This window comes from Copadichromis virginalis, linkage group LG3, assembly GCF_057382275.1.
Source record: "Copadichromis virginalis isolate Kocher_CV1m ecotype Utaka linkage group LG3, C_Virginalis_male_GT1.1, whole genome shotgun sequence".
Classification (NCBI taxonomy): Eukaryota; Metazoa; Chordata; class Actinopteri; order Cichliformes; family Cichlidae; genus Copadichromis; species Copadichromis virginalis.
In genome coordinates, this window is record NC_140620.1 from 57436673 (window position 1) to 57459111 (window position 22439).

Genomic DNA, 22439 nt, shown 5'->3' on the forward strand with positions numbered 1-22439 from the left:
ACAACAAACATCCAAGAATACATTGGGAAGATGGCCCCAACTGACCGAGTGCTCAGTGAATACCTCAGGCAGCAGAAACCCAAGAAAGAGGAGGGAGACGAGGAACCATCATGGAAGGACAGGCCCCTGCACGGTATGTACCACCGGCAGATAGAGGAGGTGGCTGATATCCAGAAATCCTACCAGTGGCTGGACAAAGCTGGACTGAAAGACAGCACAGAGGCACTAATCATGGCAGCACAAGAACAAGCTCTGAGTACAAGATCCATAGAGGCTGGGGTCTATCACACCAAGCAAGACCCCAGGTGCAGGCTGTGTAAAGATGCCCCAGAGACAATCCAGCACATAACAGCAGGGTGCAAGATGCTGGCAGGCAAGGCATACATGGAGGGCGGTGAAAGAGGCGAAGCAGCGCTACGGGAGGAAACTAGAGTCACAACTCCAACAGAGTGACTCTAGGAGCCTGTGGCGGGGACTAAGGACAATAACGGACTATAAAGCACCAACAACCGGTATGACGAACGCGGCCGTGACTCTGGCAGACGAGCTGAACACTTTCTATGCTCGCTTCGAGGCTGCAGCTAAGGTCTCCAACAATGCTAGTGTTAGCGGCGCTAACGGCTGCAGACAGGAAGATACTGCCAGCACCGGAAACGTGCTCGTCATCTCCGAGCATGAAGTAAGGAGAGCCTTCAAAAGAGTGAACACCAGGAAAGCAGCAGGACCAGACGGCATCCCAGGTCATATCCTAAGAGACTGCGCATACCAGCTAGCTCCTGTGTTCACTGAGATATTCAACATCTCTTTATCTCAGTCGGTGATCCCCACATGCTTCAAAGAGTCCATCATTGTTCCTGTCCCGAAGAAACCCCACCCTGCTTCTCTCAATGACTATCGCCCTGTAGCCCTCACCTCAGTAGTGATGAAGTGCTTTGAACGCCTGGTCAGAGACTTCATCATTTCTTCACTACCAGACACACTGGACCCACTACAGTTCGCTTACCGTCCAAATCGTTCCACAGACGATGCCATCTCTCATCTCCTCCACACATCACTCACTCACTTGGACACTAGAAGGGGGAATTATGTTAAAATGCTCTTCATAGACTACAGCTCTGCATTTAACACCATAATTCCCTCCACACTCACCACCAAGCTGGAGCATCTGGGACTCAGCTCATCTATGTGTCAGTGGATCTCCAACTTCCTAACTGGCAGACCACAGGCAGTAAGGATGGGCGGACATGTCTCAGCCTCCACCACTCTCAGCACTGGAGCCCCCCAGGGGTGTGTTCTGAGCCCCCTGCTGTACTCTCTGTACACATATGACTGTGTGGCCACTACCAGCTCCACCACCATCATCAAGTTTGCTGACGACACCGTCGTGGTGGGCCTGATCTCTGATAACAACGAGACGGCCTACCTGAAGGAGATTAGGAATCTGGAGAACTGGTGCCAGAGGAACAACCTCCTTCTAAACGTCAGTAAGACAAAGGAGCTGATAGTGGACTTCAGCACTAAGCAGGAGAGGAACTACCAGACCCCCGTCATCAACGAGTGCCCAGTGGAGAGAGTGGACAGCTTCAAATACCTCGGAGTTCACATCACGCAGGACCTGTCATGGTCCTGTCACATCAACACCGTGGTGAAAAAGGCCCGACAGCGTCTCTACCACCTCAGACGCTTGAGAGACTTCCAACTGCCCTCCAAGGTGCTCAGGAACTTTTACTCGTGCACCATAGAGAGCATCCTGGCGGGAAACATCTTAACCTGGTTCGGGAACAGCACCATGCAGGACAGACGAGCTCTAGAGAGGGTTGTGCGGTCAGCTGAGCGCACCATCCGCTCCGAGCTGCCTGACCTGCACTCAATCTACAGCAGGCGGTGCCGGACCAAGGCCAGGAAGATCGTGAAGGACCTCAGCCATCCCAACAACAGACTGTTCTCTCTGTTGAGGTCAGGAAAGCGATTCCGCTCCCTGAAGACCAACACAGAGAGACTGAGGAGGAGCTTCTTCCCGCAGGCGATACGGTCTCTCAATCACACCACCACACAGTACTGACCCACACATACAGTTCTTACACACACACTGGACTTTCTGGACTTTGGTTTTGCACAACACTGGTCACTATATTCTTCATTTCCAGTTAATACTTGTACAGCTGCTGTTATTGTGTATATATTTATTTATATTTAGATTTCTTCATACATTCTTATATAGTTCTATATTGTGTATTGTGTATTTTGTTGTACAGTTATTTTATTTTCAACTTTAATTTATATATTTATCTTTATCTTATTCTTCCCAGTTAAATTTACCCTTCATTCTAATTTGTGTTGTACAGTTATTTCATTTTTAACCTTAATTTATATTCTATTCCTTCCTAGTTAAATTTACCCTTTTTAATTTTTCATATTTATTTCCTATCTTATTCATAGCCTTTTCCTTTTTTGTTTTCTTTAGGTCACGAGCAGTTGTCCAAGCATTTCACTACATATCGTACTGTGTATGACTGTGTACGTGACAAATAAAATTTGAATTTGAATTTGAATTTGGAACGCCATAACCAAGTGGCCGGCATAGTGTACAGGAACATCTGTGCCGAGTATAACCTGGAAGTCCCGAGGTCAAAATGGGAGATGCCCCCAAGGGTGGTGGAGAATGACCGAGCTAAGATCCTGTGGGACTTCCAGATACAGACGGACAAAATGGTGGTGGCTAACCAACCGGACATAGTGGTGGTAGACAAACAGAAGAAGACGGCCGTAGTGATCGATGTAGCGGTTCCGAATGACAGCAATATCAGGAAGAAGGAACACGAGAAGCTGGAGAAATACCAAGGGCTCAGAGAAGAGCTCGAGAGGATGTGGAGGGTGAAGGTAACGGTGGTCCCCGTGGTAATCGGAGCACTAGGTGCGGTGACTCCCAAGCTAGGCGAGTGGCTCCAGCAGATCCCGGGAATAACATCGGAGATCTCTGTCCAGAAGAGCGCAGTCCTGGGAACAGCTAAGATACTGCGCAGGACCCTCAAGCTCCCAGGCCTCTGGTAGAGGACCCGAGCTTGAAGGATAAAACCGCCCGCAGGGGCGTGCTGGGTGTTTTTTATATATATATATATATATATATATATATATATATATATATATATATATATATATATATATAATTTATGGATTTCATACAATTGCTGTCAAAGTCTTTTTGTCTTTTTAATCCATAAATAGTTGGATTAAATATTGCTGAACACAATCTCTGGCTAGAAAGTCTATCAAAGATGTCAAGGTAACGTTTAAGAAGTATGAAATCCACATGTGGCAGAGAAGACAGACGACCAGTCGCTCTCACATCTTCACCTACAGGCAATTCAAAATCACCAGTTATTCTCACACAGAAGCTGAAGCCAGCCATGAACTATAAATATACAACCTTCTAGTTGTGAGGTGACAGTATTAACCGCTACTACGTTTTCTTTGTAAAATTAAATTTAATTAATTATTTTTCTTTTTACTACAGGACAAATACACTAAAACCTTCTGGTAAAAAAAAGTAAATTTTCATATTAAAATACAAAAACTGCACAAAAATGTATCTTTATTTCTATCAATGTTTTTAAGATTGCTTCAACATGTCTGAGTCACCTTATCTAAGATGATAATCTTTTTTGAGAGGATGCATGGAATTCCGACCATGACTTCTTATCCAGATTATGGTTTTCCAAGTTTTACTGCACGCAGGCTTAGTTTACAGTGAGACTCTACACTGTATCAAACTGTAAAGGCTAGTGCTCGTTCTCATTCCTGGTAGCTCCAGCTAAATGTGTTCTTTTCTCATTTTTTTCATAGCTTTTTGAAACCTGAGATAAAGTTTTAGTCATTATTGACTCTTCCACCCGCCACAGCTGAAGAGGATCTCGGCTTGCCGGCACTTCAGATGTTCTAGTTGTTCCTCCAGTTGGTCAGAGGCATTCACAGTATCCTCAAAGTCCTGCAGCAGGACCCTGTTGGCCAGCAGCCCACGCTGCTCCTTCAACCTCAGGTTTTGTCTGTGCAGGCGACTGTTTTCTTGCTTGACCCTGGTTAGGTGGTCCCTCTTCCCAGCCACCATGGCCTCCACCTCAGTCAGTTGCTCTCTCTTCACCTTGACCTCCATCTGGCACCAGCGCAGCTTCTCCTTTATATGTGACAGGCACTGATACAAGAGAGACAACAAATGCTATTGCTCATAATGAAAGAAATTAGAAGCAATCTGTATCCATGGATTTGTCAGCATACCCCCAAGCTACTGCTGATCTTCTTCTGCAGCTTTACTGATCCCTCGTGCTGCTTTTCGGCTTGTTTATATATATATATATATATATATATATATATATATATATATATATATATATATATATATATATATATATATATATATATGTAACCAAAACGGAAGCTAAAAGGGGTCATGCCTCATCTATTATATAGATGACTTATTTTAAATTGGAACCTGGAAGACTTTAATTCTTATTTTCTCCTTAAATATTTAAATTGCCACAGTAGATATAATTGGGTTCTAAACTTATGGACATAAGGTCATTCAAGTAAATTTGAATTTTGCATGGTAATGAAGAAGAAGAAGAGCATCTCTGAATGAACAGCATGTCATAAATTGGAGCAGATGGGATAGAGCAGCACAAGACCGGCTGCTAAGAATGGGAAACTGAGGCTGCAAGTCAAACAGGCTTACAAAAAATTGGACAATAGAAGCTGATGTAATTAGTCTCGATTTCTTCTGCAACACTGAGATAGTAGGGTCTTTCCCCCTCCTAAAGATCGAAATTGAATATAAAACACAGTTTTTAAATAGAAAGTTTCAGCTTTTCGTGTACTCCTGTTCTCGCAGCAGCTCTGCAGCTTGTGATGTTAGAGCGAGACAACAACTGAACGGCCATAGGTGAGGGTAGGGACTTAGATTGACCGGTAAATTGAGAGCTTTGCTTTTACACTCAGCTCTCTCTTCACCACGTACAGGCAGCAAGCTGAGGGGATACTAGGATACCCATTCCAGCCCGCCTCTCACCAGGGGCAACTCCAGACTGAGACAGAGTCCAAGCCCTCTCCAGGAGAATAGTTATCTAGCCGGCACCTCTCAACCTCACACACTAACTCAGGGTCCTCCCCACCAGAGAGGTGATATTCCATGTCCCAGTTGCCAGTCTTGGTAGCCGGGGATTGGTCCGCCAGGGCCTCTGGTCCTGATTGCAGCCCGGCATACAATGCACGGTGCCTCCTGTTGGCCTGCAGGATGATGGACCCGTGTCACTTTTTCGGGCTGTGCCCGGACGGGCCCCATGGACCGACGTCTGGTGGCCAGACGCTCGCCCGCGGGCACCCTCCCCAGGCCTGGCTCAGGGGCGGGGCCCCAGTAACCCTATCCTGGGCAGGGTGAACTGTTCCCTTGGTGTTCTGCTCATAGGGGTCTTCTGAATCGCTCTTTGTCTGGTGCCTCAAAGTTCAGATTTCTAAACTGAAAATTATGCAAACAAAGAATTTTTTCCATGTTAAATTCCCTAATTTCCCTATAAAGTATAACACTTTAGAAAAATTTTAATTCAAAGAAATTTTCCTTGTCTTCCTCAACATTTTGGGGCTACCCTGCCAGATGAGCGGGCTGCATCAACACCCATGTTTGTGAATCAGATAACTTGTGTAGGATTCTGAAATTGATACCTCAGGTGCAGCTACCTAAAATAGTGTATAAGTCTGAGTCCTGTGACCTTCTCAAGTCAAGGTGATCTCAAGGTCAGAGGTCAAGTTTTCTGAAAGTCTTGGGAATGCGATAATTTGAGAACAAAGAGCTGTGGACTTTGAAATTCATACCATTTGCTTACCTACAAGGAGGATGAGGGGTAGCTCTGGTGATCATCAATATTTTTTTATTTTTATACGTTTTAAACAGTTTGATCTTAATCTTCTTTAATCAGATGGAAATAGTCCCAATAACTGCTGCTGAAGGTTGTACCAAGAGGAATTAAAGCACACTTCATGGAGTCATATTAGCTGACTGATCACCAATTTTTTAGTGTTTTTTTTTTGTGGTCCTAATATTTTGTGACATATATTTTTTTTAACTTTTGGGCGAGGGGGGTGTAGAAGTTGTTTTTTGTTAACAGTGTCATGCTTTGAGCTGCATCGCTGGGTTAAACCACAGCTTCATTTCCTGTCAATGTAACCGAATGAAAAGTTCTGTCAGAGGCATTTTCAGCAATTTTTGAAATTTCACACCAATGACACCCTATGTACCTTTAAAAAAAAAAAAGTATCGATCTTGATAAATGTAACAGCACACCACCTAATATTTAGAAGCCCTTGCTTGCGTCTGAAGAGCAGCTGTTGTCTTTATCGTCATCATCATCATCAACTCCTGAGGAATCGTAATGAAAACCGCTCAGTTCCTTTTGCTGTGCATCCTTGGAGCTGCTTTGTTGTCTGCAGTTAACTGCAACAGTAAGATTACCTTAAATGTCATCATTAAAAGAGAGGTTTTGTTTTTTGAGTAAGTGTAATGAAATGTCTTTTTCTCAGATGCAAATGGTCCCGACAACTGCTGTTTCAAGTTGTACCCGGGAAGAATTCAAGCAAACCTCATCAAGTCGTATCGACTGACTGATCACCGATGCCCAAAGTCTGCCATCATGTAAGTGAAGAAAACTGGGTTTATTTTAATTTATAATGTTTAACACAGTGACTGAAAATTATGCAGTATGATCATTGTAACAGGACGTTTTTTGGATAATTAAAACTTGTCATTTTACACATGATGCTCAGGACATAGTATAAGTTTGATACTTTTTATTTGAACTTGTATTTGTTCTCCTACTATTGTCTTTTAATTTTATCCTGTAAATGTTCAAGAAAAATGCACAAACTTGTTTTCATAATTTGATCAATTTTACGTGGATGTTTGGCTACTTTGCTTGTAAATTGTTTGAAATACACATTTAAGTGTTTATATTATGACATTTTGTCTACTGGTCATTTAAAAAAAAAAAAAAAAGTACATATTCGGGCATTCGAAACCACTGAACGGCTACCCTGAGGTACCCCTGAGCAAGGTAACGTCTCTTCACACTGCTCCCCAGGCGCCTGATTGGTGGCTGCCCACTGCTTCACTAGAGTGAATGGGTTAAATGCAGAGAGTAATTTCCCTACTGGGATAAATAAAGTATACGTTATTATTATTATTATTGTTACTTTTACAACATATTTACTGAGAGAATTTTGAAGCTTATTTAAAATTCAGATTTCTGAATTTCCACCTCTTTGTTTCAGCTTCATTACCAAAAAGTCTCGTTCAGTGTGTGTGGATGCGTCTGCCTCCTGAACCCAACGCATCATGAAAAGACTGGACCAGAGCTCTTTCTGAACCAGCTGCCTGCTCATCCTTACACATTGTTCTGCTTTGTCAGATAATATCATATAAAACGCATGCAAACTTTTTATAATGACAGTTCTTTTACATGTGGTCCAAAGTTTATCTTTCAAGCGATTATAAGCCTGAAATAATCCACTGAACAGTCACGCTCTTTGATTGTGTAATGTCTCGTGGATGCTTTGTGCTATATATATTATGCTCCAAAATAAACACCTCACAAATACGACAAAGAGTCTGAAACTTTTTTCTCTTCTTCGTTTCTTTGAAGCATCAAGAGATGTCAAATCGAATTTTCCTTTGATACAGTTTAAAATAAGGCAAAATAACACATTTTATGTACTGTACTGATGGAATATTTAGCAGTAATATATACAGTGACGAAGGATCGGGGCCTGTGGGGGTGGGGGATCCAGGGTAAGGGTAACATGTCCACACTCCTCTTCACACAGTCTGTGACTCACTCAAACCCACTCAACACTGGAATCCACTCACGTTCATCCAACAGGGTTCAAGGGAAACAAGAAAGGGTCCAGGAAGATCTGTACAGAGAAATGAAACGTTCATTAGAAAAACATGATCAGATTCAAAAAGAGCACCAGGGCTACACTAACTAGGTGATGTTTTTCACCTCGCATTGGCTTAAGTGGCAGAAGCGTGCAAAGTGCTTTGAGTTCCTGCAGTCTGAACAATCTTTTTCCAGAGTGCATCTATAGTAAAACTGACCTGTTTCACTCTTTCACTTAGAAGTTGATTTTGTGCTTTCCATAGAATCAACTCTGCTGTGTCCCCTGACAGTAGATCTGAGGTGCAAACTCTTGGGAACAAGTCTGCTTTGTCTACAGCTTAGGTTGAAATGGAGATGGTTACTCTAATCCACTAGTTTGCTCCTCCTAGAGTGCCAGGACCAATCACAAGTAATGAAAGGCAGGTGAGTAATTGCGACCAGGAGCGGAGGATCAAGGCGGGGAGCAGGAGCCGCCCTGGCGAGGAGTGAAGAGGAAGGCAGAACAACAAGAACACAACACCAGAGAGGATTGGAGGACCATGACAGTGGCATCCAGTATCTAAATATAAACAGTTTTTCCTGATTTACACAGAGCCTAAACTGACTTGCTTGATCTATATTACAGGGTCTGAACTCTGAGGAGGCCATTTCATGCCTTATGGTGTTTTATTGTGTAATTTTGTATCCAGGTGCACTTACACTGCATTGGCAGTGTGTCTGGGATCATTGTGAAAATTGAAGCCACTTGCCAATTAAACACTTTCCACATGGTAATGTATAGATGGAGTTACTCTCAGCTGATTCTTTATTCATGAGTGGCCACTACATCAGGTAGCTCTTCATATTTGATTTGAGTTTTTACAACAGATCCCCTTCCTGACACAACCCTAAAGCAGTTCATGTCTCCTGGGATGGAACCAGACGTCGGTTTCTTGTGCCGTTCAGTGGTGCATTTGGGTAATCTCAGCATTGAGGTAGCATAGAGGACGTCACTGGCCACAACAGACTTATAGAAAATCCTGAGCATTGTCGAACAGATGTTGAAAGACTTCAGCCGCCTCAGAAAATAGAGACGACTCTGGACCTTCCTGTAGAGTGCAGTGGTGTTTTTATCCCAGTCCAGTTTATTGTCAAAGCGTACTCCTGTGAAATGAAACAAAGCCTCAAACCAGGACAGAAGCCCCACCATGTTTCACAGATGTCTGTAAAAGCACATTATTGTACCTCTCTCCTGACCTGCCTCTGTACATACTGACTTAATTTAAATAAAACATTTCCAATTTGCATTCATAACTCCATGAGGCCTTTTAATACTGATACTCTAGCTCTTGTGTAATTTGTCATACCTCAGCTTTTCTCCTACTTTCCTTTTCTTAAGAATGGCTTCTTGATGGCTTCACTCAGATCATTTCTGATGATGCTTTGGCGAGCAGTAGATGAATCGAAGGTGCAGATGCAGCACTCAGATCTTCTGTATCAAGTTTTTTTTATGCTTTTCGATTTTTGTTTTGTTCTTGTCCATTTTCATTCCTTTTTTTTCAGAACACACTACTCACCATTTCAAGAAATGCTAAGCTTTGACTAGTAGCTCCTCGGGAATCAGTGGGCATAAAATGCAGATTTTTTTTCCTGTCAAATTGTGTTGTTGCCCTTGGCATTTGTTGTAGTTAAAATTAAGTAATTAAAGTAATTAAAATAAGTAATTAAAATAATAAGAACATTTGTTTTGTGACAGGCTTCTAATAACAAAGATACGATTTAAAATAGGTTCTTTGCTAAGTTGTCTGTTATTTGTACACAAAAGTGGTTCATCTCTTGAGAAAGCCTGGAGAACTGAAGCTCAAGACCACTTTAAAAATAACAAGAGCACTCAGAATGCACAACTGCCCTCGAAGGACAAGAGCTACACAAACATTTTGATATTTTTAATTGTTTTTATTACAACATGCTGACATCAGCCTGCTTTTAAACCAGTGCCTGACCTTTGACCTATATCTCTCTGTAAAGGTTCTCAGTCATCCAGGTCATCGTGGTCTAAGGAGCTTGGAAAGAAAAGCATCTGGACTTCTGTAAGTTTCCTTGAAGATGTTTCACCTCTCATCCGAGAAGCTTCTTCAGTTCTAGGGTCAAATGGTGGACAGTCCCAGATTTAAGCCCTGTGGGAGTTTACCCCCGAGAGGGAAAATCAACCCCCTAATGATCCTCTACCTAATCACACGAGCCAAGGTGTGAAAACGGGTGTAGCTTACAATCAGCCAAGGTTTCAGTTGAGCTTATCATGATACCTAGCCCCACCCTATCATGGGATTTCCTGAGGTCAGATGGCCCAGCATGTGAGTGAGCCACTCACAGCTAGATGAATCGGGGGTGCAGATGCAGCACTCAGACCTTCTTTGCCAAGTTTTTACTGGATTTTTTTCTATTTCTTAACACTTTCAGATTCTGTTTATCTACTGTAGACTGTTTTTTTATGCTTGCTGTCCAGTTTCTTTATTTTTTGGGGGGGAACACACTATTCACCATGTAAAGAAATGCTAAGATTTGACAAAAAGCTCCTTGGGAATCAGTGGGCATCAGGTGACTTAACAAACATGAAAACATTTTTCCGAAAATGGAAGGTACAATGACTGGACTGAAATAAATGACAAAGTGGTGAAAGGAAAACTTAAAAAAAAAAAGCCTGGAGAACTGAAGCTCAGGACCACTTTAAAATTAACAAGTGCACTCAGAAAGCACAACAACATGGTTTCTTGATATATTTTTATATTTTTCCAAGATCAACTTTTACCTTGGATTCTAACAATGATGGTCAAGGTCAGTGCTTAGTCATCCTAGTTACACATTTCCCACAAGGCAAACTATTTTGTTGTTGTGAAGTCTGAAGTTGATCCACAAACAATTGTGGGTAATACAAAGGTTTTAATGATTAGCACATGTGGTGTGACCATGACCGTGACACTACACTTGTACAACAGCTAAAGAGCTGTTCTGTGCTAAATGTGTTATTCAAACGACAATAAGACTAACACACACTTCTGTGTAACAGTGACTGGCTTTTGGCAGTGTGGAAGTGAAAAAACACTGCCATCATCAGGCCAAACTTGAAATTTCATAATTACTCTACAAATTTTACTCTGCAAATTGTTATTGAAGCTTTGTGATGGCAACTGTCCACTGCAGCTATTCTTGTTCTTGCTGGGTTATGGTCCACTCCCACCATGGCTGAATATGTCGTTAAGAAAATGGATATTAATACTTTTTTATATACATTATGGATTCTTTATTTCCTTGAAAGTAGAGCAGGTCATCAAATATTGTCAAATGTATTTCTATAGCACATGTAAAAATAACAGCTGTTGACCAAAGTGCTGTAAAAGAATTTTTCTACTTTTCTACTCTGGTTTAGCACTTTAAACACTTTACACAATTTACCTCATTCACACTCATTCATTGCCAAAGTGCGTTCTAGCTAATATTCACATTCTAATTAACACATCGGAGAGAAATGTGGAGTTTGGGCATGCAGACTGAAACAGGTTTTTTTTTAAACAGTAGATGACCTGCTCTCCCCTCTGAGCTACAACAACGCCTCATTTAATGGTAGATAAGATATACACTCTTGTACTATACAGTGTTTGTGTGATAGATAAGGAACTCTATGAATGTTTCTTAATCACTTTAAGTCCTTTTTATTACGTTTAGAAAATACTAAATAAATAATAATCATTGTTATGATATTTTGATACCACGGTAAGCATTTACAGGATATTGTTTTATACAGGAAAACTGTTACTCAATAAGGCCGATCTACTAGTTGTTTTTCTCTTTCTCTGTGACCCAAGAATTAATGTGTAAGACTCACAAGCTGGTACCAGAAGGTCAAAAACACCACAGAGATGAGACCACTTCCTTACTCCCATCCTCCCTTTTTCTTTATCTCCTGGAAAAGGCTCGTTAAAGGCTAGGTGGTTTGTTTCAGAATTCACTGATGAAAGAACTCTGTATTCTATGTCTAGGAGTGTATTTTGCTGGGATGATCATAAATTATAGCTGAACTGATAAACTACACAAGGGATACTTTGCTCAGAAGGCAGGAAGACGTTTCCTTATTTAGTCTGTACCGGTTTGAACTGGGAAAGCTGACACACGAACCTTTTTTTTCTCTATATAAACTGCTGTGTATCAAATAAACCTTTGAGTTGATTCTGGGAAAGCAATCTGAACAGTTTCTGTATCACTTTGTTCTCCTAGCTGCTCCCGATATCGTAACTAACCCCGCTGAACGGCATACCTGAGTGTTACTTTGAATAATTAGGAGTCTTATAAGGAAAGGACAAACTCTGCTTATCGCTCACGCCACGGAGGAAACCCGGGAAGGCAATTTCCTTCAATTTTGGTGTCAGAAGTGGGATTCCTGACAGAAGGTAAATATGCGTCTTTCATATTTATATAAAGACCTATTATACCTCTCTCAGTGATCGATCCATAAAGAAACGGGATATGCTGACGAAGTTTCACTTAGTGATCCAGAGAGATACACTGACTGACTTCCTCAGTCCCCGAATCCATAAAAAAACGGGATATGCTGACGAAGTTTCACTTAGTGATCCAGAGAGATACACTGACTGACTTCCTCAGTCCCCGAATAAAGTAAATTAACCCTTGTGTGGTGTTGGTGGACACAGGAAGTTGCCTGTTGTCTTGAATATTTTAATTTTGTTTAAAAAATAATAATAATTAATTGTTTAATTAAACGTACGTTAAAAAGTGAGAAGTTGCTCACTTAGAAAAGTGACACAGAAAGTTGCCTGTTGTCTTAAATACTTCTCGTTAAGTGAGAAGTTGCTCACCAAAGAGTGACACAGGGAGTTGCCTGTTATCTTGAAACGTACGTTAAAAAGTGAGAAGTTGCTCACTCACAGAAAGCTAGTAAATAATTTAATTTAATTTTGTTAAAAAAAAAAAAAAAAACGAAAGAAAACTGAAAACGGGTCTCACAGACCCGATTACCATACAAGGGTTAAAAGCAGTAAATTAAAAGCAGAAAGACACAGGAAGTTGCCTGTTGTTTAAGCGAGAAGTTGCTCGCTAAGTGAGAGTTGCTCACACAAACAAAAAATTGCTAGCAATAAATTTAAAGTAACCTCAGCTGTGCCGCAGCGAAAATACTAACATAAATCCTTCAAGCGTGTAAACCCCTCTGGAAATCACTGAACATGGGTCAGAATAATTCAAAAACCACAGACAAGTCCGATAAAAAATCAAAATTACCTGTAAAACCAACAAAAATTAAATTTAAAGTCTCAAACAACAGCTCAGTACGACTCCCATTTCCGGTTACGTGTAACCCACGTCCACGAATCGGCGAAGACTTCCATGATTACGTATCCAGAACATGCGGGAGTGCTTATGTGACTGACTTTGTTTACAACTTACGGACTATAAGTTCAATGCATTCTAATTTATTTCCGGAGCCTTATCCCGAACGATTATCGCCAGAAAACAGGTCAGTAGAAATGTTGAATATCATTTGTGATAAGAAAAGTAGTCTGCTTAAAAAGTCCTGTAGAAAATATATGATAGAATGCCGCGACGTGATGCATCAAATGTTACCACTATGGAAAAAGGGACCGGAACCAGGTGTAGATACTTTTACATCAAATAAAACTAGTGCAGGCTCCAGCATAGAAAATAAATCTACCGCGGGAAAAGCTAGTCTTGCATGCTCAGCCATTCAGCCCACAGCCCCACCGCCTTACGAAGATGAGACCGAATTAATAGTTGCTGCAGCAGCCGCATGCAAACAACGTCAGCGCTTTGATCCAACCAGCTTAAAAGACAGTGACACAAAACCTGAATCACATGCAACGGGTCTCAGCCACCTAATTGAACAAGATCAGGAAAAACAATATATACGCCGCGAGGAAGAATTAGCAGAACATAGAAAGAGAGAAAAACTTTTGAAAGAAGAATGTGAGGAACTTATGAAAAACAATTTAGACGTCTATGAAGAAAAACTTTTGCATCAGGCAGTGTCCACAATAGACACCCACATGAAACGCCACGATATCGTAGCTAGAGGTTTAGAGGTAGCTAAAGAAATACCTGTTACCCGAACTTTAATAAAGACTTATCTAAAAGAAAAAAAGGAAAAACAAAGCCGGAATGACAAAGGTCCTCACGCCAACACTCGCGGTAGTAAACAAACAGACCCAAAATCTAGTGACGTCAATGACGCCTACCCCTTTATGATAATAGGAGATCAGTGTTGTATTCAGCCCCCTAAAATCTCAGAATTAGTGACAACTATTAAAGAGCTTCCCAATCCTCTTAAAAATCCTACAGCCTTTGTCTCTGCACTACAGAGAAGTACCAGATATCACCATTTGGGTGGTCCGGATTACAGGTACATATTGTGTCAATGCATTCCTGGAGTAACCGAGTCACAACTCATAGAAGAGATAGGTGAATTAGACCCAAAGCATGATAAAGCATCCACAACTGCAGAGTTTTTGTGGGTAAATAATGACAAAGTCGCCGATTTCTTTAAGAATCTAAAGAAATTCCTGCTCACAATGTCCAGAGACAAAATTGACTTAAATGCAGTAACTATGTGTAAACAGAAGCCTGATGAATCTATCCTAGTATTCATAAAACGCTTTATGCACTGTTGGACTGATGAGGCATGCATGCCAGAGTATGGTAATGATCAGATTTTCATCACCACCTTTTTGAACAATATCCACCCCGAATGCTCTCAGTTGCTAAAAGTGACAGCTACTAATAATCTCTACGAATTGAGTAAAGATGCTTTCTTAAAGCTTGTACAACTGAAGGCCAGTGCAGACCTTTTTCCTACTATCACAAAAGCTAACAGTGTTAAGATGATGTTGAATTTTGATGTTCAAGGCTCAGAGGAAAGTGAGAAATTAATGTATGCAGGACCACCCGCTCCAGCACAGCAAGGAAGTTTCAGAGGACAGAATGGTAAGAATAGAGATGTTTGTTTTTATTGTGGAAGGGTAGGACACTGGTCCAGAGAATGTCGCTTTGCAGCCACCAACAGGGCACACACGCCTCAACCACAGAACGCAGTACAAGTTCCCGCCACTAGGCGTCAGCAGAGCTCTTCCAGTCAAGGTAACTGGCAACCACAAGAAGCATGCAATAATGGCCCCACATCTAGGCCGCAGCCTTACAACCCACATTATAACCCACAAGGCAGACAAGCTAGAGGTGCAAATTTAGCTCAGTTTTCCAGTAACCGCAGACACCCAGAGCATGAATCAGAATGGGAAAGGGTGCGTTACAATTCTCACCATGATCTTTTCCCATCACCTGATAATCCCCGGCTGGGTCGCTACTAGGGAGGCCCAGGTGAGGATGAGGGACAACAGTGTGAAGCACTACACACGATGCTGCATCTGCAGCTGTCCCCTAACACAGAACATTTGCCCATGCTACAAGTAGAAATAGATGGTAAGAAATACCCATTTTTAGTGGATAGTGGAGCCACTAAAAGTTCACTGTCTGGGAAATTCTATAATGGGCCTGTGTCCTCTGTGTGCATCAACACTATGGGAATTAATGGAACTGTAGTGCAATGCCCTAAAACTCATTCTCTAAAGACACGTTGGGGCTCTAAACCAGATGAAATCACATATCATCCATTTGTAATTATTCCAAACTCGCCTGTGAATTTATTAGGCAGAGATTTAATGGCAAAAATGAATTTGTGTATTTCATTTAACACAAAAGGTGAAATGTTTGCTGATACTGATAACAGCTATGTTTTCTCTGCCTTATGTACCATGGAGAAGGAACAGCCTCTGTGTCAGCTGGACGGCTCAGCAGAGAATGAACTCAACACCTTTTTGTCTGGTATTCCACGACACACACTGTGCCAAAGACGTGTTCAAAAACCACTGCCAGGTAATCCCATATCTGGGAGCCACACTTTTGTTTCTCTCACACTGTTCAACAACATGATAACTGCTCACACAAGTGAAGGCCAAACAGTGGTCTTGTCACATAACTCAGACATAGGTTATGACATAACTACACCATGTCGTCACATAGATCTAACCTATCCTATCCACTGTACTATTTCTGCAGTTACGTTGCCAGCTGAATACCAGAATATGACATTGTGGTCTAAAGGTGAGAATGATGTAGGATTTATTGACTGTATACCTTATCACGCACAGCTAAAAAACAACACGCCAGTATATGTCAAGCAGTATCCCATTTCTGTCGAAAAAGCCTCAGCCCTAGATGTCATCATAGGAGATTTATTGACTACAGGAGTGATAAAGCCTACAGTATCTCCATATAATACTCCTGTCAATCCTGTGCCAAAGCCTAACAAACCTGGCGTATGGCGTTTTACACAAGACTTAAGACAGATTAATGCAGTCATTATCCCTTTGCCACCTCTGGTTCCGGATGTCCCCAGCATATTGACATGTATTCCATCCACAGCCACACATTTTACCGTGGTGGATTTATGCTCTGCCTTTTTCTCAGTGCCTGTGCATGTAGATACACAGCCGTTATTTGCATTTACACATAGAAATAAGCAGTACACTTGGACTCGTCTGCCTCAAGGCATGATAGACAGCCCTGCTGCTTTCTCAATGGTGATCCGTGCTACCCTGGACAGCTTCGCTCCTCCTGAGGGCTGTACTCTGATCCAGTATGTGGACGATCTCCTCCTCTGTGCTCCGAGTGAGGAATTGTGTCAAACTGCTACACACATGCTTCTCCAGCACCTCCAAAAGACTGGCCACAAAGCATCTGCAAAGAAAATGCAGTACTGTCAGACTTCTGTTCAATATTTGGGATTTACACTGTCTCACGGAAAACGTTCCATGACTGCAGACAGGGTCAAAGCTGTGACCTCCGTCCCTCGGCCTACTACACAGAAGGAAATGCTGTCCTTCTTAGGCATGGTGAACTATTGCAGACAGTGGATACCAGACTGTTCTTTTCATGACCACATTCTGCGTGAATGCTGCAAAAAAGACAAGCTTCCTCGAATACTGTGGTCCACAGAAATGACTGCCTCTTTCAATGCATTGAAGGGAGCGCTGACCTCCGCCCCTTGTTTGGGTCTGCCTGACTACCACTTACCTTTCCATCTGTACGTTACAGAGAACGGCACGACCTGCACAGGTGTACTGGCCCAAGAGCATGGCAGTGGCTACCGTCCAGTAGCCTTCTATTCAAAGGTATTGCCAGCAGTAGTTCAGGGGATGCCGGCCTGCCTGAGAGCAGTAGCAGCTTGCTCTATCATGATAAGGGACTGCGAGAAGCTTACACTCTCACATGACACTATTCTACACACCAATCACCAGGTCACGACCATTCTAGCAAACATAACTACACAACACATGACCGCACAACGTCGCTCAGGTTATGAAGCTACACTGACCTCCACAGCAAACCTCACCATAAAAGCGAGCAGCACACCCAATTCGCCAGCACATTTATTGATCCATATGCTGTGTTCTTCTGACCGACAGGATGGCTCGGACATGCTTGATGATCATGACTGCATGACACGAATACACGAATCCACAGCACCACGTCCAGATTTAGAGCAAACACCTATCCCAGACTCAGCCACGGTTTATGTGGACGGGTCCTGTTCAAGGCCGAATGACAACTCATTTCTTTGTGGCTATTCAGTGGTGACATTGCCTGACATCATACTAGAGGCTCACTCATTACCATTTCACTCAGCACAAAAAGCAGAGCTCATGGCTTTAATACGCGCCTGTGAGCTCCACTTGGATAAGCGTGTGACAATTTACACAGACAGCCGCTATGCGTTTGGCGTCGTACATGACTTTGGCACATTGTGGAGACAAAGAGGATTTAGATCTGCTGATGGAAAACCGATTGCTAATTCTGATCTTGTGCAGAGACTTTTGCAGGCTATACAGCTGCCATCGGCCGTTGCAGTTGTAAAAACGAAAGGACACAGTACAGCTGACACAGACGAAGCAACAGGTAATGCCTTAGCAGACGTGACAGCCAAAGCTGCAGCTGCATCACAGCTCCCACCTCCACAGGAAGTATTATCTGTGCCCCTACAGCTGCCACTTGTTACACTCCCAGACTATTTCGAAACAAATGTTGATTTAAAATTCATACAAGAGCAAGCATCTGCCTGTGATTACACCTATTGGGAGAATAATGGCTGTACCTTAGATGACAGAGATGGCCTATATAAAAACCTTGAGGGTTTGATTGCCCTCCCATCTTCCCTGCTGCCAGTCCTTGTCCGACATTTTCACGGTGTGAGTCATGTCGGACAAAGAGGGGTAATAGGGGCAATAAAATCAAGATTTGTAATTGAGAAAACATTGCATGCAGTAAAAAGCATATTAGCAACCTGTCTAACATGTGCACGAACTAATGTAGGAAGACCAAAAGCAGAACATCAGCATTTACCACAACCAGATTTTCCATTTCATACATTACAAATTGATTTCACACACATGCCAGCACAAGGAAGCATCAAGTACTTACTGGTAATAGTGGATCAATTTAGTAAATGGGTAGAAGCTTATCCAACCTCAAAAGAAACTGCAGAAGTAGTCTGTCAAAAGTTGTGCAATGAAATAATACCCAGATTTGGAATACCTCACCAAATTAACAGTGATAGAGGACCTTCATTTACATCAGAAGTAATTCAAAAGTGTACTAAAACTCTAGGAATAGACTGGAAATATCATGTACCATACCATCCTCAGAGTTCAGGAGTTGTAGAAAGAATGAATAGGACCATAAAAAATCGCCTGACTAAAGCAATGATAGAAACAGGAATGACCTGGATCAAACTACTTCCTCAAATCCTCTGCGAGATTAGAATGACTCCATCCGCAGCAACCAAATTATCTCCATTTGAAATAATCATGGGAAGACCATTTCCAACACCATGGTCAGCTTCCAGAGGGGCACCGCTATTGGAAGGGGACATAGACACTGCATTGTCCGACTATGTCCACAATCTGGTAGAAACACTGAATAATAACTATCAGAAAGTTTGTCTCTCCCAGCCTCTCCCCTCCACAGATCCAACCCACAAGTGGAGACCAGGGGACGCGGTGTTAGTGAAGTCACTAAAACCAAGAACACTCGGGGAGGCCGCGTTTTCCAGCCCCCAGACTGTACTGGCAGTGACGAGAACCAGCATCCTTACGGACGGACAACCTCAGTGGATTCATGCCAGCAGGGTTAAGACCAGCCCAATCGGACCATCTCAGGCGTCGGATCAAGCAGACGACATCTCCGGCGAGCCAGCGCCCGGAACTAGAGCAAATAAACACACACGGGTAGATGACATCTCAGGCGAGCCAGCGCCCGGATCCAGTGCACACACGCAATCACTGATTAACACACAACGTCTGAAAGAGCCACAGCAAGGTACTCGAACATCCAGCAGGAATAGAAAGCCAAAAGTACCACATGATGTCTAACCTGATAAAGCTAGACTCACTCCATCCTGATAATGAAGAAAATGAAATGCCCATTGTCATCATACGGCGCTTATTCGATGTCTCTCGAACCTGGGACCAGGCCAGAAGACGACTGAAGAACTGTTTTTCTTATATATTTAGGTTATTCATCATACTTATCGCATTAACCTTAGGATTTTTCTTTGCTATTTTGTATTGTAAACTGCAACCATGTTCACATTTCTGCAGGTCATATTTTGCTGACGATACTTCATGCTCTATTTTGCGAGACACCTACTTAATGCACTCTTCACGTTCCCTAAAATCAGTAAATGACAACATAGACGCCACTAATAAACCATTTTATGCACCCTCTAGAGTAGGAGTCAACTCCTGGTATGAAAATGCTAGAACAGCTGCTCGTGATTTAGGAAACAGCAATTGTTATGTCTGTTCAAAGGGTAATCCAGAACAGGTTATAGTGGGATACCCAATCTCAGGTTTTCCCCTGACAAAGATGCTATTCAAAAATGATGAAAAGGGGCCCTTAACAGTAACCCTGATTGAAGCGGTGCGAGTAGAACTAAGTCCTTTAGATTGTTTACTCATATACACAGGACAAGTCTCTAGTAAGGATGTCAGCATGATTAACGACTCTACCCACCCCTGTAACCCAATGAAGCGCCCCGAAGACCGCACTGAACCTCTCTCGCCCCCAAAACAGGTGCGCCATCACCCAAATATCTTGATGACATGCATACACCGACCAAAACTTGAAAACATAAATTATGACGCGCAAAACTATACATTTTTTTCTGACTCTCCAGGAGCACGTTGTAATGAAACATGGCTAGCAGCGAGTGTTGACAGGACACAACATAAACATATGTTTTTTTATCTATATGCATATATAAGTACGCATTCAGATAACTCCACAATCCTGCATTCGCCCAACACACTAAACGACTCGTACTGGGGAGGCATATTAAAAGGCTTTACAGCTTCGCGCCTGACCAGACCAATCCCACATGCTTATTGGATGTGCAATAATACCCTTAGAGTGGCTTTACCTGTTAATTGGACCGGTACCTGCGGTCTAGTAACTTTAGCTCAAGAACTACTAATACAACAAACCTCAGATCTGCCTGTATCCAGCAAACGTACAAGACGCTCCACTTACTCACATAACGTTTACATAGATGCTATAGGGGTTCCACGCGGGATACCAAGGGAATTGAAGGCACAAGGGGAAATATCCGCAGGGTTTGTCTCACTAATACCGCATATACAGGTAAACAAAAATGTAGCCTGGATCAATTATGTTTATTACAATCAGCAAAGACTTACTAATTTGACCAATACGGCCCTTAAGGCCCTAGGAGAACAGATGTCGGCTACCTCTTTAATGACCATGCAAAATAGGATGGCCTTAGACATGCTGTTAGCTGAGAAAGGAGGTGTTTGCGCGATGTTCGGAGATGTTTGTTGTACTTTCATTCCCAATAATACAGCCCCTAACGGTTCATTCACACAAGCTATGAATAAACTTGAAGCATTGCAGATAGAACTAAGAGCCAATGCAGGTCACGGTCAGTGGATAGACAAGTGGCTGCAGGACACGTTTGGAAAATGGAAGGAACTAATTGTAGCTTTTGTAACCATTGTAGCATGTATTATTTTGTTTTTGATGATTATTGCCTGTTGTGTGGTACCCTGTGTACGTTCAATGATAACCCGTATAGCTACTACTACAGCTACTTCAATGTATTTGCAATTGGCACAAATTGACCCAGATTATGTGTCAGATGTCATCAATGATGATCCTGATGTATGTATTGAGCATTAGATTGTGAATTACTCAATCGTCAAAGAAGAGACTGACGTTTTCTTCTTTTTCTTTTCTTCTTTTTAAGATTTTGATATTAAGCTCACTCGAAGGCACATTTATGATTTGTTTCACATTTATGATTTGTTTCACATTTATGATTTATCTTTATATTATGTTATTACATTCTGTCTTTATACTATGTTATCATTACATGATAAAAGGGGAGAACTGTTATGATATTTTGATACCACGGTAAGCATTTACAGGATATTGTTTTATACAGGAAAACTGTTACTCAATAAGGCCGATCTACTAGTTGTTTTTCTCTTTCTCTGTGACCCAAGAATTAATGTGTAAGACTCACAAGCTGGTACCAGAAGGTCAAAAACACCACAGAGATGAGACCACTTCCTTACTCCCATCCTCCCTTTTTCTTTATCTCCTGGAAAAGGCTCGTTAAAGGCTAGGTGGTTTGTTTCAGAATTCACTGATGAAAGAACTCTGTATTCTATGTCTAGGAGTGTATTTTGCTGGGATGATCATAAATTATAGCTGAACTGATAAACTACACAAGGGATACTTTGCTCAGAAGGCAGGAAGACGTTTCCTTATTTAGTCTGTACCGGTTTGAACTGGGAAAGCTGACACACGAACCTTTTTTTTCTCTATATAAACTGCTGTGTATCAAATAAACCTTTGAGTTGATTCTGGGAAAGCAATCTGAACAGTTTCTGTATCACTTTGTTCTCCTAGCTGCTCCCGATATCGTAACTAACCCCGCTGAACGGCATACCTGAGTGTTACTTTGAATAATTAGGAGTCTTATAAGGAAAGGACAAACTCTGCTTATCGCTCACGCCACGGAGGAAACCCGGGAAGGCAATTTCCTTCAATCATAAATCTTCAAAAGTCCTGCCATATGCCATCTGCTTACAAACTATCAGTGGTTAGTGGTTAAAAAATTGGAGATCAGCTGGAGATCTGGTTTCTAAACGGGACTGTAGCTGTCGTAACATCTTTGTACCAAGAGATGGCAGTGCGACCGTGGTTTGGCCTGACGGTACCAGTCAGAGGCCAGACTCAAACCTTCCAGGAAGGCCTTCTAGAAGCGTTAGCAGCGTATTTACTGGAACTCCAACCAAAACAAAGGCCAAAGTTTGTCATACTGGGGAACTTTCGAGGGTATTAATGAGCAACATCCAGGCTTTATATTGTTTTCAATGTCAT

At 42.1% G+C, this 22439-nt stretch overlaps 2 protein-coding genes across 2 annotated transcripts; both read left to right on the forward strand.

The window, feature by feature from the left end:
* The first annotated feature begins 6324 nt into the window (after window positions 1-6324).
* On the forward strand, window positions 6325-7461 carry LOC146715373 (eotaxin-like). Its single transcript, XM_085452830.1, has 3 exons — window positions 6325-6486; window positions 6565-6676; window positions 7312-7461. Exons 1-3 carry the CDS (start codon window positions 6417-6419, stop codon window positions 7361-7363), a joined length of 234 nt encoding a protein of 77 aa, XP_085308956.1. The 5' UTR covers window positions 6325-6416; the 3' UTR covers window positions 7364-7461.
* A 10011-nt stretch (window positions 7462-17472) lies between these two features.
* LOC146715374 (protein NYNRIN-like) lies at window positions 17473-21941 on the forward strand. Its single transcript, XM_085451787.1, has one exon. It carries the CDS (start codon window positions 17477-17479, stop codon window positions 19403-19405), a length of 1929 nt encoding a protein of 642 aa, XP_085307913.1. The 5' UTR covers window positions 17473-17476; the 3' UTR covers window positions 19406-21941.
* Window positions 21942-22439: the final 498 nt, after the last annotated feature.

Bases quoted from the DNA above. Each gene is read 5' to 3' on its own strand.
- LOC146715374 (XM_085451787.1), top strand. From the start codon at position 17,477: ATGACACGAATACACGAATCCACAGCACCACGTCCAGATTTAGAGCAA.
- LOC146715373 (XM_085452830.1), top strand. From the start codon at position 6,417: ATGAAAACCGCTCAGTTCCTTTTGCTGTGCATCCTTGGAGCTGCTTTG. The intron at 6,487-6,564 runs GTAAGATTACCT...TCTTTTTCTCAG, and splicing joins GTCTGCAGTTAACTGCAACA to ATGCAAATGGTCCCGACAAC. The intron at 6,677-7,311 runs GTAAGTGAAGAA...TCTTTGTTTCAG, and splicing joins TGCCCAAAGTCTGCCATCAT to CTTCATTACCAAAAAGTCTC.